Here is a 15,207-nt window from a genome sequence, read left to right as displayed (position 1 = left end):
GCCTGAAAAGCTGAAGTCCTCAGGGTTTGCAGGCCCCCTACAAGGCTTATGGCCAGTCACTAGGGATGACAGTATAATGCTACAGAGCTTCAGGGTAGCAGTGCTGCAAGGGCCAAGGATGAATTCTGGTAACACATGAGTTATCGTGTTACCACCAACCATTAAATATGCAGGTCTGGGTTTGATGCCCAGCTCAGAAAGTTCCTAGAATGCTTGACCGCTGAATCTGGGAGTGCTAACCTGGAGATGTCTCACGAAATACCAGTACTACTCATTATGCTGCTTTTTCTCAGTCTCCAGTGCTTCCTGTCCTCAGAGAGGACTCCATGCTTGATGAGCCTTTTGCTCTGACCCAGTCTTTATATGCAGCTTTTGGTCCCACCCTTTTGCCTCTCTAGCAGAGACAGTGGTTATAAGAATGTGTGCTCACACTGAGATGTGGTTAAGTATCTTTAACCTGTTGCTTTGATGAGATAGTAGACTATACATTTGTGTGACTGAAAAGCAGGTACCTGTTCTCATCCGGGCCAGAAGAGCAAGACAGGTAACTGCGCAGAAACATAATCTCTCTTGCCTTTCCTTGGAGATTTGACTACTGAGGTAGGCAGCATGCTTATGAATTTCTGAGATTATGTGGTGGGAGGCATCAGGAGCTAACAGGAGAAGCTGGCGTCACTGTTGCTTGCCTTCAGCATGCAAAAATTGAGTCAAGTGTATTGGTTGTGGAAGTGAGTTAGTAATGAACTTTAAGAAAGAAGGTAATTTGGGTTGCATCCTTCACATTTGCAGGCTTTTCTATATCAATGCAAAATTTGCTTTTAAGGAAAGCGAGATTCAGATAACTTTGACCCGTAGTAAAACCCCAGTTTTATAAGGCATGCTAGTACTTGGAGAATTGACAAAACTCTTGACATTTAAGCTCATATTTTTGAGCACTGATTGCAGCAAGGAACTCAGCACTAGTATTTGCCCTTTTTCCTTGCATAGTGTTTATATCTCTTTGTGGTTGTTGCTACCATCCCTGTTGTGGTTGTTATTTTTTTGAAATAAACTTTTGAAGCCCACTAGATTACATCAGTTCTAAAGACTGATCAGTGCTAGTTGCTGAAAATAAATCAGCAGATTGTGGTTGCAATTATTTGAAAATGGTTTTTACAAGCCCTGGGCTCTAGAAATGTGAAATCTGTGGCCAAAGCCTATAGGAGTCTTAATTTTTATCTGAATTTTGAACTAAAATTTTTATTAAATTTGGTCTGTTATAAGATAGGGGTAAAAGAAAATAATGTAATCATGTCAGAATAGTGTTTCACGACACATACTGCAACTATACAAGTAGTTGGTACCTTCTCTGTCTGAACAAATCACTTTAATCTGTAATACGTTGGAGTGAGGAGACGGAACCTTCTAAGCGCCCCCATAATTTTTGTTTCTTTGCAAATGTTCTTATGTTTGCTCATTTTATGCGTTAAACTGATCAGACTAGTAGAAATTACATTATTTACTTTTTCAAAATCTGATTTTGTATTTTCTGTCTTAGAGCTAGAAGCATAATATCCACTACATGATATTTATTTTCTATAGTTCAGTCACACCTCAGTAAGGAATATAGTATTTCAGTAAGGCTGATAGTCCAAGCTTGGATCCTCATGGAAATTTTCACAAGTAGGAGACAATTATTAAAATATTATATTCTAAGAGAAAGCTGCTGATCTTACACTGGAGAATGATTTGCTATCAAATTCATAGAAGTATTTCAGTGATATTTGTTCTGGTTTATGAGATCACCTCAAAGACACACATGCCACTTGTGGTCTGTTTTTTTGTAGGTCACGTACTTACTCCAGTTTTGTGATACTGATTTTAGACCTTTTAAATTCAGCAACCAAGTATGGCTTGTTTCAATATATTCCAGCATGTATTAAAATAACCCATGTCTGTCAATACATATATGTAACCTTATCCACACTCTGTTACAAGTTAAGAATTAATTTAGTAAATGCTATCAGAGGTCCTGTTCACAAGAGTTCAGTTTATTCTTGACATGGGCTTTGCATTTTTACAAACGTGTTGAAATGTACCTTCCCTTAAAATGCAGGTGCAGTTTATTCCATGTTAAAAGTGTATAGACAAATATGTTGGTCAGAAAATCTAGTTTATGTTCCTGGTAAAATTACAGCTTCGTATTAACTGTTTCACTGGGCCTTGCTTACATCTTACTGTACCTTTTTTCTTACTTTAATTCTAGACTTAATGTCTGCGGCTGATAATTCTCATCAGGACAGTCACTAAAATAAAACTATTGTTGATGCTGAAATGCAGAAATGTTTGTTTCTCTGTAGTTGCCATCTTAATCTGTTTTTTTCTGAAGAGCATCAGTAGTGTCCTTCCTTGTGACCTGCAATGGACAGATGGTGACATTCTGATATTTCTGAAAAATTACTTTTTCATGTGTTCTGGTGTTGTTGGGAAATGTAATTGTCATCCCTGAGTCTCCTCAGGCTCCTTCCTAGTGCTTGTGCTCATTAATAATTTTCTAATTATTTTACATGTTTTTTAATATAAAAAGGCTGCATCTTACTCAAGACCCACTCAGAAACAGGTTTATTTCTTTTAGTGTCTGTATTGAGACTAATAGCTGACAGGTGATGAGCAGTATCTTTTGCTCCATTCAGTCCCAAGTCCTACCACTTCTTGAGAAATACCTCAGCAAGCAATCCTTCCTCAAACCTACCAGCCCTACTCCATTTTGCCTATCAGCTAACACCTGCCTTTATCTGGCTGGTGGAGAAGCCTTTGTGAAACTTCACCGTTTCTCCTCACAACTTGGGCAAGACAGCAGGCCATATTTAGGGGGCCTTTGACCAGGACCCTAGGAATTTGTGTTTGGAGGCTTTGACAGGGCCAGCAAAGTGGGGTCTGCAATACTGTCTAAATAGGTTTTCAAGGACAGTGCTTTCAAAAACTGGCAAGACACTGAAGCAATACACACATCCCCATTATTCTGTGATTCTGCGATGTCTCACAGGGTGATCTTACTATTAATCCACAGGGTAGGACTGGCATGACAAGGTATTATTTTCACTGGGAAGGCTGTCCCACCAAGGCATTGAAATGGAAGCAGTGGTGGGAAGTGTAGATTGTTGGTGGTATGTGTGGAATTGGATGCTCATGCTTCCAAACTGCCAGCATCCAACCACTTGTTTACAAGACTCCAGAAAGGAATCCAAGAAAGAACCTTGCAGTCAGCATCTTGGCCCACAACCACCCCGTCTCCCACTGATTTAGAAAGACCAGCGTAAACAAGCAAATAATATTACTTTCCTGAAAGAAGAAATGAAAGCAGCAAAAAAAAGAATCAGATAGCTGGAACAAAAAAATAATTATTTCCTTTAAAGAGGCATCCAGTATCTTGGCCATTAGGCATAGCTTTGGCATGGACTGTGTAAGAAAAAACACAAATACATATGGGTCAGAAATACATTCACAAAATGCAGTTCAGGAGTACAAATCAAGTGTTGGTGGAGAACTATGCATCAGCGTATTTGTATGAGTAGCATAAGTCTCCAGTTTTGCTGTGCTGCCTAAATCCTAAACATTTGTGGAATGTTACTCCCACAATAACATTTATTTTAAATTTTCTAAGTACTTGACACTGTTTCATATCCTAAGTCAATTAGTTATATCTTGCTGGAACCACATATGTTAGAGAGAGGATTCATGCATTTTTGGTTTGTCTTCTGTTCCTGCTATGTATTTTTAATTTAAACATTTTAAACAGTAACTGTAGGAATCACAGCAGGTCAGACCATTGCCATGTAAAAATCAGAGTGCTTGGGAGATTTTTTTGGTGCGTCTGTGACCTAATTGAGCTTTCCTCCCATGTGGACAAATGAAGGGAAATGTAGGGAAATAAATGAATGGTTAGTCTGTGACCTTGGGGTGCAGTCCTGTTGCACTGGTGAAGCTGATTGTAACCCAGTGGTTTCAGAGCAGAATGAGAGATCCTTCAAACAAATGGGGGACACTGCTAACTGCTGGTTGTTTCGGCCAGAATATGCTGGCTTTAACTAGTTAGTCTATTAACTGGATGAGTGCTAGAGCAGATAGTTCCCTAGACTTTTTGTTGTCATCCAAACTCGACCAAAACTTCCGATTACTGATCTCATTTCGGTCCTTTAATCCCGCTGTGTCTTCTGTGGACCCCCTCTCTCATTCCTTGTATGTTGGAGGGTATTTTAGTGCCATGCTTCTGTAATCTGCAGCAATGTGAGATATTTAGCAAATGTTACAGTGTGCCTAGCTCATCTCCATTTCAGGTCATAAACTGTTTGATTTGGGGTTTTGTAGTTTTCTGCCTTTGTTCTTGTACCTCACCCTTTCCTGCAGCGGGAGGAGCTCAGAGAGGGGGTTAAACTCTTGTTTTTTCCAGTAAGAGCAGTGCTGTTTCTGCATTATAAGCAGCATGGTTATGATGGAAGAAGGTTTTAGAAGAGGCAGGCTTTAGGGGGGTGTCCAAAGGGCCATCTAACTGGAAATGTGTTTCCAGTTCAAACTCCTCAACAGAAAACATGTCCCCTGTTCTCATGGGCTTTTCCATGTCTGTATGGGTAGTATGAGAAGCCCAGGTCAGGAAGATAAAAGTCATCCCCTGCACAGGAAACTTTGCCACAATGTACCCAGCATGTTTCTGGTGAAGAGCAAAAAGATTATTTTAGAGTAAAGAACATTTGTAAAGCTGTTTCAGTTTCTGTTGGTAAAACAACAGACGAGGCTGAGAGGGTTGGACTTCAAGCTGCTCAGTATCAAGGCGCATAATTTTCTGTGCCATTATGTTGTGCTCAACTTGATAAAAGCTGTTCTGAAAAGTGAAACAAAACTGGTTTGGTTTTTTTTTTTTCTTTTTTAGGTAGCAAAAGTTGGTGTTACAAATGCTTATTTCCACCTGTAGTTGTGAATATTTTTGTGCTCATTGAATATTTTTGTGCTCATTGAGGGAGTACTGAAGAAATAAATGTGTTGTGATGACAAGTGAAATTAAAACAATATCTCGTTGAGAAAAGTGGTAATTGTATTTCAGTTGTGAATGCAGACAAATAGTCTTAATTTGCACAAAGACCCAAGTGGCCTAAACTGCAGTTTTCTATTAAAAGTATTAAAGAAATATTAAAGAGATAAAACTGGGTTTTTAGATTAATTGAGTTTGCTGAAGTTCATAACAGGGAATGATCAAGAAGGAAGTTTGTGACTTACAGATTTGTCTATAAGTGAGTGGGAGAGAGTGGGCAGGAAGGCAAAAAGAAAGGAAGCTACTTTAACCTAAATATCACTGAAAGGTTGCATTTGGGGATTTCCATGCTACATCAATATGTTCACTGTACCTTGCAGTACTTTATTTAATTTTCTTGTGGAAGACTTTTCCCTCTTCTCACTGAGGTCACCCACTTGCTCAGAATTCCAAGGGCTTCAGAGAGTGACAAGAAGACTCTTTAAGGCAGAGCTTTTTTGCCCTTGGTAATCAAGATTCTGGTCAGTGGATGAAGGTGACATTGAACCAGGGTGAGAGGAGAGCCTAGACTTCAGGGGCAGACTTAGAGAAATACAGCTTCTTCATGGAGCTGGCAGACATAGCTCCTGCCAAGCATATTCTTGGTGGGGAAGTCTTCATTTGGAGGCAAAGGTCCATAATGGATGCTGGCACCACTTACTTTCTTTTACCTTCTCAAGGGGCATGGTAAGTCCTAGATCAGAGAGTAACTAAAGGAGAGTGAAACTTGTCAGCCAGTGGATCTGCAGTAGGCGTAGTCTGTCTTGCCACTCCCATGAGTTTGGCTGGAAAGAAGAATCTGACTCAAGATGTCAAGCTCATGGCCCTGAGTTTTCCTGTTGTTGTGATCTATGTGAGCGTGGGAACATTTATTACATGAGATAGAAGAGTGAAATGCCCCGGAGACTGTAAAAAATAGCTCTTAGTGTCTCTCTTAGCTTGCTTTTGCTTGGAGCTCCTCTCCTTGACCTGTTCTTGGTCTGCCTCTGCAGCCACGAGCGATAGCATTGGTTGAGACATTCACCTCAGACCCTGAACAAGGGTCAGTAAAATTCCTTGCATCTTCTTTGAAACAGCAGCTGGAGATGGGATGCTGGAATTGCTGGAAGATTGATCTTGAGCTGACATGGCAAATCCTGTATCACTACCAAGATTTTCTGTGGTTGGAAGTAAAAAAGAAAGAAAAAAATATTATCTGATAGGTGTACTAGGGATGGTACTCTTACAAGGAAGGCAACATGGTAATAATAATTTAGCAGAGTCTGATATTTAGCCTTTTCCATTATTTTGTCCAGAATATTACAGTTGGAAACTCAGCCATGTTGCAGGTCTAAAATACTTATTATTTCAGGCAGTATCCGTTTCCACTTTTTTGATCACTCATTGTATTGCTCAAACACTTTCAACCTGAATATGAGAAGGGATGATTTGGGGGCCCAAGGAATCTTCAGGTCTTGGAAGCAGCCAGAATGAGACTAAATGTCTGCAAGTTTCAAGCACACAGGATGTGGGGCCATGCAGCTGAGTGGAGTGGTATTTGCTTCAGCCAAAACTGAAGAAGGTAGCAGGCTGGAAGTGGCATCTGATGAAGAGCTGGTCATGTGCTTTTGTGCTAACAGAGCACCAAATAAATATTCACATAAGAGAGGGGAGGCTTGTTCAAAAGACTTACCTGCACAATAGAAATGAAGTTCATGGTATTGGGGGTCAGCAGCAGCTTTTCACACTTACTTTGAAGCCGCGATTGAAAACTGGGCATGTAGCAAAACCTCATGAATTGTACAGCTGCATATGAAGAAGGCTTGAAGGAGCTGGGAATGTTTAGTTTGAGAAAGAGGAGGCTGAGGGTAGACCTCATCAGTCTGTACAACTACCTGAAAGGTCATTGTAGAGAGGTTGGTGCTGGTCTCTTCTCACAGGTAATTAGTAACAGAACAAGAGGGAATGGCTTCAAGCTGCACCAGGGGAGGTTTAGACTGGACATTAGGAAAAAAAAAAATCACAGAAAGAGTGGTTGGGTACTGGAACAGGCTGCCCAGGGAGGTGGTTGAGTCACCATCCCTGGATGTGTTTAAGGGTTGTTTGGATGTGGTGTTGGTGGATCTGGTTTAGGGGAGAACTTTGTAGAGTAGGGATGATGGTTGGACTTGGTGATCCCAAGGGTCTTTTCCAACCTGAATAGTTCTGTTTCTGTTATTCTATATATTGTCAACATCCACGGTGTGCAGTATTAGTAAGGGCAAAGCCAAAGGCTTTGTAGGTGTGTGTGCCATCTCCAAGACGGGGTTTGCCTGGGCATTAATTGCATCAGCCTTTGGGATTGCTAGCTCCAAGAGCCTTTTGTACCATCTAAGGAAACTATCTGGTGTGTTAATATTACCTTTAATTTGGTAGGGCTTGTATCTCCATTGATTTCTATCAAAAACATGATCATAAATTTGCAAGGGTTGAATCGGTTGTGAGCAAGAGCATGATCGGGGCACCTGTTGATTGGGTGTGCCAGGCTGTGCAGTTAATAGAGGCAAGTTATCCCTGCCTGAGCTCACACAACTGTGGGAGGGATCCAGTTTGCCCTGCTGCAACATCAGGCCTCACCTAGTCATCTGAATTGTCTCTATAATTAGAGAGAGAGAGAGGGGTGATTCATCCCACCCACTTGGAAAATGGTGACTCATTCTCTAGAAGTGCCAGTGTCTCACTATTGATTATGTAGAGAACCTGAGCAGTGAGCTGGGATCAGTTACTTGCTTCACATGCAATTTAGGTGAGATAAAACCCTTTCCCTAAGTAGTAAGAGCTCATACCTATGTTCTTCAGAAATCTTTGGTAATTGATAGCACTGGTGATTAAATCAAAAAGCTCAGACTGGACTTCCCTACCTCTTTTATTGTAGTACCTGGTCATTGTTTGGGATTTATGCTGTATAAAAAGATTATTTATGCTGATTCTTTTGTTAACTTTTTAGATGTGGACTTAACTGATGTTATGATATGCAATGCATCCACGGATGAGGAAAAAAGCCCTCTGTAAGTATGATTAGTGTAACTAAACTAAAAATGTATCATCAGGTGAGAAATTAATATTGCAGTTTAAATGAACAGTTAAGAACCTGGAGAGCCATGGAAAATATGCTCTGTAATATATAAATAGAAAGAGTTTCAAACCAAAGAAAATACCTGGCCCTATTTTTAACTTCTCAAGGATAGACCCTTTGAACAATGTCAGCAACTACAGAGATTGTAGCTGAAAAACAACTGGAGTTTTAAACCTAACTGTACCTATGTGAACGTCTTAGTTATTCTCTAATTAGGTATTTGTAGGATTTGGGGGAAGGGACTATGGTATCCTGCCTAAACCTCTGCAAGCACATTCTGGAGGTGTTCTGTCTCATTAGGCAGTTAGGTTTAATGGACTTACAAACCATTAAACACATTACTTAAAGAACACACCAATGAAAACCTATTGCTGAAAGAAGGGAAAAAATAGAATGGAAAGACTTGGAAACTGGCAAATAATTTTGACGGAAGTTTTGTTTGACCAAATCTTAGGACATTCGGTGCTATCTGAGAAAGACTAGTGGTTCACTAGCTACTTAACCACTTGCAGCAAACCTACTGGACACGGTCCAGAGCACCTTTAGGTGACCCTGCTTTAGAGCAGGAGGATTGAATTAGATAAACTCCAGAGATCCCTTCCAGCCTCAACTATTCTGTGGTTCCATATGAACTGGAGATTTGTCTGCTTTACTTTTTGGCTGAAATTGTATCTGGGGATATATTTGAGGATGAGATGTTCAGAGCTCTCATTTTCTGCTCCTTCCACCCAAGAATTTACTTTTTTCCTATTTGAAATTGGCTCACGACATGTAGTATAAAACTGAGTTCAATCACTAAGGCAAATTATTAGTTCTGAGCAGCAATAAACTGGCCCATCTGGTGGACACATCCCAAATTCCTTCCTCCCTAGAATAAGCTCCCCTTTTAAGATCCCCATTCCAAAGCTCATGTAGATGGCCAGGGTTGTGTTCATTTCAGTTGTCTGAGATGCTTAACTTGCATTTGAATTTTAGATGTCAAGTGAACTGGTTAAGATGATGTTTGAGCTTCCTTTGGAGAGAGGGAGATTCTTTTGAAATCCTCCAGAGGGAGGTGCTGACTAGGTAAACTTAGACATTTAAACTAGGCGTGTTGAATGTTCCTTTGTAGGTCTTTGGACAGTTTTAAAATGCCTATTTAAAACACAACTCAAATCTAGGTGTTTTGTTTAGTTAGAATCTATCTTGCCCATTGTTAGGTCCCTCAACCTAGGAGGAATTAGTGCCTCTATAACTACCTTTCAGGTTTATCAGATTTTGCTCCTGATACCACTTCCCAAATGAGTGGTCATTGTCATAATAGTATGAAACAAATGCAAAAGTTTCGTAACTGCAGTGCTAACATAGCTAACAAAAGAAACATTCATATCTATCAGCCAAACCAAAAGCTCCACAGTTAACAATGTAACAAAATTTTCTATGGGCTGTGTACTTCTTTCCTAGCATAATGTTTCACTTTATAGGCATCTTGAGGGGAGCAACAACTGTTGTGGATTTCTGTAGGCCACTAAAGCATTGGGTGAAGAAGCACAGGTGTTGCCATGTATCACATTAGCAACCACCCCCTTTAGCTTTTTCTTTCCATCACCATCCCAGAATTTCAGCCTTACTCTGGCCCAGTAGGTCTTATTTATAGTTTTTGATGTCCCTTTTGGATGGTAGTAAAGCCTGGAATGACACAGTGTGCTGCCACTAGCAATATTTCCTGCCCTTCTGTTCTGCATTCTGCTGACCCATTGTCCCTTTGTCCTCATCCCTTGTCCTGCCTCTGCAGACAGAAACCCCATCTGATGAATTTACTTGTGCTCCCCAGGAATTGTGAAAACCAGGAAACTTCATTAAGGATGGTTTAGTAACTTAGACAAAGGAGAAGAGCAGCTGGTCTGTTACCAAGTCTCTGAACCCCCATTCTCTGACAGAAGAGCTTTTCTTGCATGTGGTGCAGTCTTCAGCAATTTGCAGTAAAACGCTACAGGTGTACAGTTCATGCAAATTGAGTTATTGTGCACTGGATCTGTCTTTAGCATTTTATTTTAATGACCTGAGGCAATTTTATGGCAGGAGATTTCCTGCCGTTAAAACGAATGGCAGCTGATAGCGGCCTAAAATTTCGGTGTCTGTTTTTTGCTTTCTTTTTTGCTTAGTGTGGTAATGTTAGAGGAATAGCAATTGGAGACAACCTGCTGCTCTCTGCTACTCTGGAAGACAAACATCCGTATAGCCAAGCAGCAAGAAAAGAAGGGTTTCTTCATGACAAAATGACAGCAAGAGAACACAGTCCCCGCCACGGTGCAAAGTCCCGCACCGTGCAACGGGCCTCCACCATCGATGTCTCCTCTGACATGCTGGGCCTTTCTCTGGCAGGTATGTACCTTCGTGTCAGCCATTACTGCCTTGTACTAGCATTGCATGTTTCTTTTAATTGCTAGAAGATTTAGATGTGTCTGGTTGTCCTGGGGGGAATGAGAGAAAGGGATTATACTAAAAAAAAAATATGAAGAATTTCAATTACCATTTTTAAAGTCAACAAATCATTAAAATTGGAGACAGAAGAAAAAAAAAAAGAAATTAAACTAGATTTTGTGCAGTTATGTTTATCGGTTAAAAATAAGGAACAGGGGAACAGCAGAATGTCAAGGTCTAGGAAGGATCTTGGCAGCCTCCTTGTTTGACATTGTATAACATTTTCATAAGAGTTCAGGGAGCTGAGAATTATCTCCCCCATCTTTTATGATGAGTAAATTAGGATTGTAACCCCCAGAGGCTCTCTTTGATTAGTGAGAAAGACAGGGACTTTCAGACTTTCCCTATTTACTTATCACAGAGGAGATGCATCTGATTTAATAATTTGGAGTTAATAATGGCTTAGATACTAAGTGGCTTTAATTCTGTTGTTTTCTACTGAGACTGGGTACTTATTCCATATAATCTTGCATAGCTTTACATATTTTAGCATGTTTTCTAAAACGAGATCATCTCAAGCTTTTAAAACAATTTAATACCAAAGATTACCTCATCAATATTTTTAATTCATGGCTCATTGAATTAAAAATACTATTTTTTTTTCTATAAAATTAAATTTCTTTCTCTGTATGACTGCAACTTCAGGAGGGGATTCACATGACAGTAATGTTTGGCTAATCCTGTATTCATTTTTCTGCTTTACAGGAAACATTCAGGATCCTGATGAGCCAATCTTAGAGTTCAGTTTAGGTAGGCTTAGTGATTTCTTTGCTAATTTTGATGATACCTGCTATTGAGTATGTGTGCATTTTTAGTTGTTGATTTTGAAGTGCCTTTCAGATATTTTGCCTTGATTTTTAAGGAGGTGTTGTACAGTTTTCTTGCTGTCTGTACATTATCTTTTGGTAATCAGCCAGCAGTTTGATTCTGCAATGGTTTTAATTAAAATAAAAATTAAATTAAAATGTTAAATGTATACTATGTGAATGTTATTTGTAAATGTTTATTTTGTTTATGTAAAGGTACAGTGAAATTGCCTTCAGTCTGGAAGATTTTAGGACAGAATACTTTCTAAGAGTTACCATCTATTAAATTTTTTTTCCTCTGGTCTTTGCTGTCAAGTGGTAATGTGAAATGCAGAACTGACCTGATTTCTGGGAAGGTTAAATCTGGACAAGAAGCTTGTGCATTGGCTCGCCTCACTTATTCTTCAAGTGGAAAATGTTTTCTTATTGAAAATTCAGTCCACATTTTCAACTGCAGCATGGTTTTCTTGGTTTAATACTGGACTAGTATTTGGAAGGTTATGCTCTTTACAGTGTGTTTGAAATGAAAAACTAAAAAATATTCTCTGATATTTGTAATTGTGTTATGAATAGTAATCTTAACAAGAACTCTCTAGAGCTGAATAAGGTACTTCAAATATTTTCAGATAAATTAAAAACATCTAGAATTTCAAAGCTGTTTTCTGTACATATAAACATTTTTCTTGCCCCGGTAAATTTCTGAATTAATTTTCTAGCTGAAGCAGAGTCAAACCATACTGTAGTTACCTATGTCTAGCTAGGATAGAATTTTTTCTAGGCTCTCAGTTTTAATGTAATTGCATAGAGTTTCTCACTGGAATTTTTAAAGATTGTTTCCTACTCACCATAGACCCTCCCCAGCAGTTAAACTCACAAAAACATTTTAGAGGAAATAAATTGCTGTCCTTTTACCAGTTGCCAGCTAGTTCTCCTCATAATGTTGCTAGATCAACAGTCAAGCACTTCTTTTGTATCTCCATGGCAAAATGCTGTTTGGTAATGGGTTTAATGGAGCATGACTTCAAATCAAATGCAACCCTGCTCATGAGATTCCCAGAGGAAAACCTATGCATGTACACTGTTCTAATGAGGTGTGCCAGAGGGGTATGGCAGGTGTTAGAACAAACCAGGCTGATCTGATTGCACGTTTACTGTTTGCATGCAGAATGGTGAGTGATGGCTGCCTTTGTAGTGTAGCAATAGAATGAATATTAGGCCCTTCGTGGCTTTATTGTTCAGGGTATATAACATGTTTTAATAAAAATGTAGAGTCTTACAGCAATATGGAAAAGATCCTGAATCTAAATGTATTTATCTGTTACACACCTCAAGCTTGCAGTGAGCTGCTAACTCCATCACTAGATCGAAAACCAAATAGTTTTGTAGCAGTGAGTGTAACTACACCACCTCAGGCCTTCTGGACGAAGCATGCACAGACAGAGATTATTGAGGTAAGTGGAGAGGTACTCCTGAATTAGATTTAAAATTTAAGCTAACACAAGAACCATTGCTTCCTAATAGGTATCACCTTGCATTCATTTTGCCTTTTTTGTTTGTGATTACAGGGGACAAGTAATCCTATCTTTCTGAGCAGCATTGCCTTTTTCCAAGACTCTCTTATCAATCAAATGACACAAATCAAACTCTCTGTGTACGACGTCAAAGATAGATCTCAGGGAACAGTAAGTTTCCTTTTTTCTCTTGCCTCCTCAGTTAGTGTGAAGCAAGGAAACAAAAAGCAAGGAGATAAAATTCATAACTTTTGTGGAAGAGAGCAAAGGGGCAGCAGCATTGATCCTAGAGAAAGCAAGAAGGTTAGAGGAGGGATGGAAAATGCTTGAGATGGTTTAGGCAAAGTGTGGGGGAGCATTGCCATTTTTCTCCAATAAGGCTTGGCTGCAGTAAGTTTTGGTAACCACTGATTTGCATTAAGAGGTCCTGTCACCTGTTCTCTTACATTATGGGCCTCTTCAATGAACTAGATAGTGAATGGGATTCAACACACCTAACTGAGGCATCTAACTTGTGCCAAAATGTTGGGCTTGTTGGGCCCACAATGTCCTTTCGAACAGAGCTGTCAAGTTCCTGAAATCAGCCTGCTCTGATCCCTTAGTGGTTTTGTCCAGGAATAAGATTTCTTCCCTTACTGAAAAAAATTTTAAGTACCAGCCCTCCCATGTAACTACTTGGATCTGTGGGCAACATAGGCAATTTATTCTCAGATTGTTGCCCAGAATACTGATTCAGCCCCTACATGTCTGCTTTTTCATGGCTGTTCCTCTCTGTACAGTCCTTCACAGGGAGCCTCTGGGGCAAAAGGAGTAGCTCCAGAGCAGGAAGTTCTTCAGGAGGACACAAGTTTGGATTGGGGAGAGACTATGAAGTATCAACCTAGTCAGTCTAAGCCCCATTCAGTCTTGTTTTCAGGATTCCTGTATTGCTGGGCCTAGGCTTGTATAAATTGAGGTGTCTTCACTCAAATCCTTGGGAAACAAAAGTACTTACTGTCCTCTCTCTGCCAGAAGATGATTTTTTTTTTTAAGTTACCAAATTCATTAATTTTTTACAGAGTTTTAATTAGTATTTATGGACATATGTAATTGTATGTTTATTCAGACTTCTGTGCATAATAATTGTATTTTGGTCTTTATTGCTGTGGACAAAACCTTTGTTCATTGTAAAGGTAAATAAATACAAATTTGTTACTTATCTTTTTTCAGATGTATTTGTTGGGTTCTGGGATGTTCACTGTAAAAGAACTTCTGCAGGAGAAGAATCACAGGTTGCACTTAACACTAAGGTTTGTGATATTCTCCTTTATTTAGGAGATTATTCTTAATTCTTGAAATCATGCTTAAGATATGCTGAAAACTGTCTATGAGATGTGATGAAAACCTTTTGTTTGTTTGGTTGTTTTTTTAGTTCCAGCCTAGTACTGAGGAAAACTATTTTATATTTGATGATAGTTGAAACATGTAGAAAAAAACCCTTCCAATGTGGTGAATAATGTTAGTTGTTTGTTCTAATTCTACAAGTCAAGAAACTACTGCTAGGGCCAATTTAATTTTTGTTCACATGAGCATATCAAGTCAGTGGATCTATCTGTGGAGAGTGGCAAAACAGAGTATTTTTAACTGTGCTGATGTATAAAAAGCCTGTGATAGGGAGAATGAAACCCATTGAAACAGAGGGTTATCTTTTTTGGATATTTAGCTGTTTGGAATACCTTGGCTTAGATAAATCTAAACTCTATTTACTATTTAATTATCTGTTGCTGACTTGTGTATTTGTTGCTAAATAGTGTATTCATCAATATAATCACTAGGGATAGGAGGAGTCACATTACATTGATTGATGTATGTAATTTTTAGTTTAATTCATATTGGAAACTTTTGTGGAAGCAACATGACTCAGGAGGGAATAAAAAAGGGGGTGTGAGTCTAATACCAATCCTTAAGGTAGTAGTTCTAAACATAGGAATCAAACACACTCTTGAAAGCCAGCTTAGGTCAAAGTTGAAGTGGAGGGTTGGGGAAGAAGCAAAGTGAGAAGAAGAAGAAAGAGCTCTGATGTGTACATGCACATTGTAGTAGTACGTGTTGAAACCAGGACAGGCACCCCTGTCAGAGAAGGCAAGAGGAAGTCAGCTGAAGGGGGGAAGCATAATCAGAGACACTGAGGAAGATGGCTTAATCAGCACTACAAACAGTGACTGTGGTAAACTTTCAGAAATTTCTTAGCCCAGACAAAACTAAAAAACATGTGCAAAGCTTTCTATGCTAAGAGAAGGGATGGGTAAA

General features: G+C 39.3%; 1 protein-coding gene across 18 annotated transcripts in view; it reads left to right on the top strand.

The window, feature by feature from the left end:
- The window catches only part of INPP4A (inositol polyphosphate-4-phosphatase type I A), a 124,426-nt gene that overhangs the window by 67,781 nt on the left and 41,438 nt on the right, over positions 1-15,207 (top strand). For all 18 annotated transcript variants that reach the window (XM_051610459.1, XM_051610449.1, XM_051610393.1 and 15 more), the window contains 6 exons: positions 8,010-8,070; positions 10,283-10,502; positions 11,307-11,351; positions 12,740-12,858; positions 12,973-13,089; positions 14,128-14,207. In XM_051610459.1, coding sequence (XP_051466419.1) covers positions 10,397-10,502; positions 11,307-11,351; positions 12,740-12,858; positions 12,973-13,089; positions 14,128-14,207 — 467 coding nt within the window. In that variant the 5' untranslated portion in view covers positions 8,010-8,070; positions 10,283-10,396. The remainder of the gene's footprint in view (positions 1-8,009; positions 8,071-10,282; positions 10,503-11,306; positions 11,352-12,739; positions 12,859-12,972; positions 13,090-14,127; positions 14,208-15,207) is intronic.

Source organism: Apus apus, chromosome 1, assembly GCF_020740795.1.
Source record: "Apus apus isolate bApuApu2 chromosome 1, bApuApu2.pri.cur, whole genome shotgun sequence".
In the NCBI taxonomy this organism is placed as follows: domain Eukaryota; kingdom Metazoa; phylum Chordata; class Aves; order Apodiformes; family Apodidae; genus Apus; species Apus apus.
Note: the sequence above shows the minus strand (reverse complement) of the source record. Positions and strands in the feature narration are given on the sequence as shown.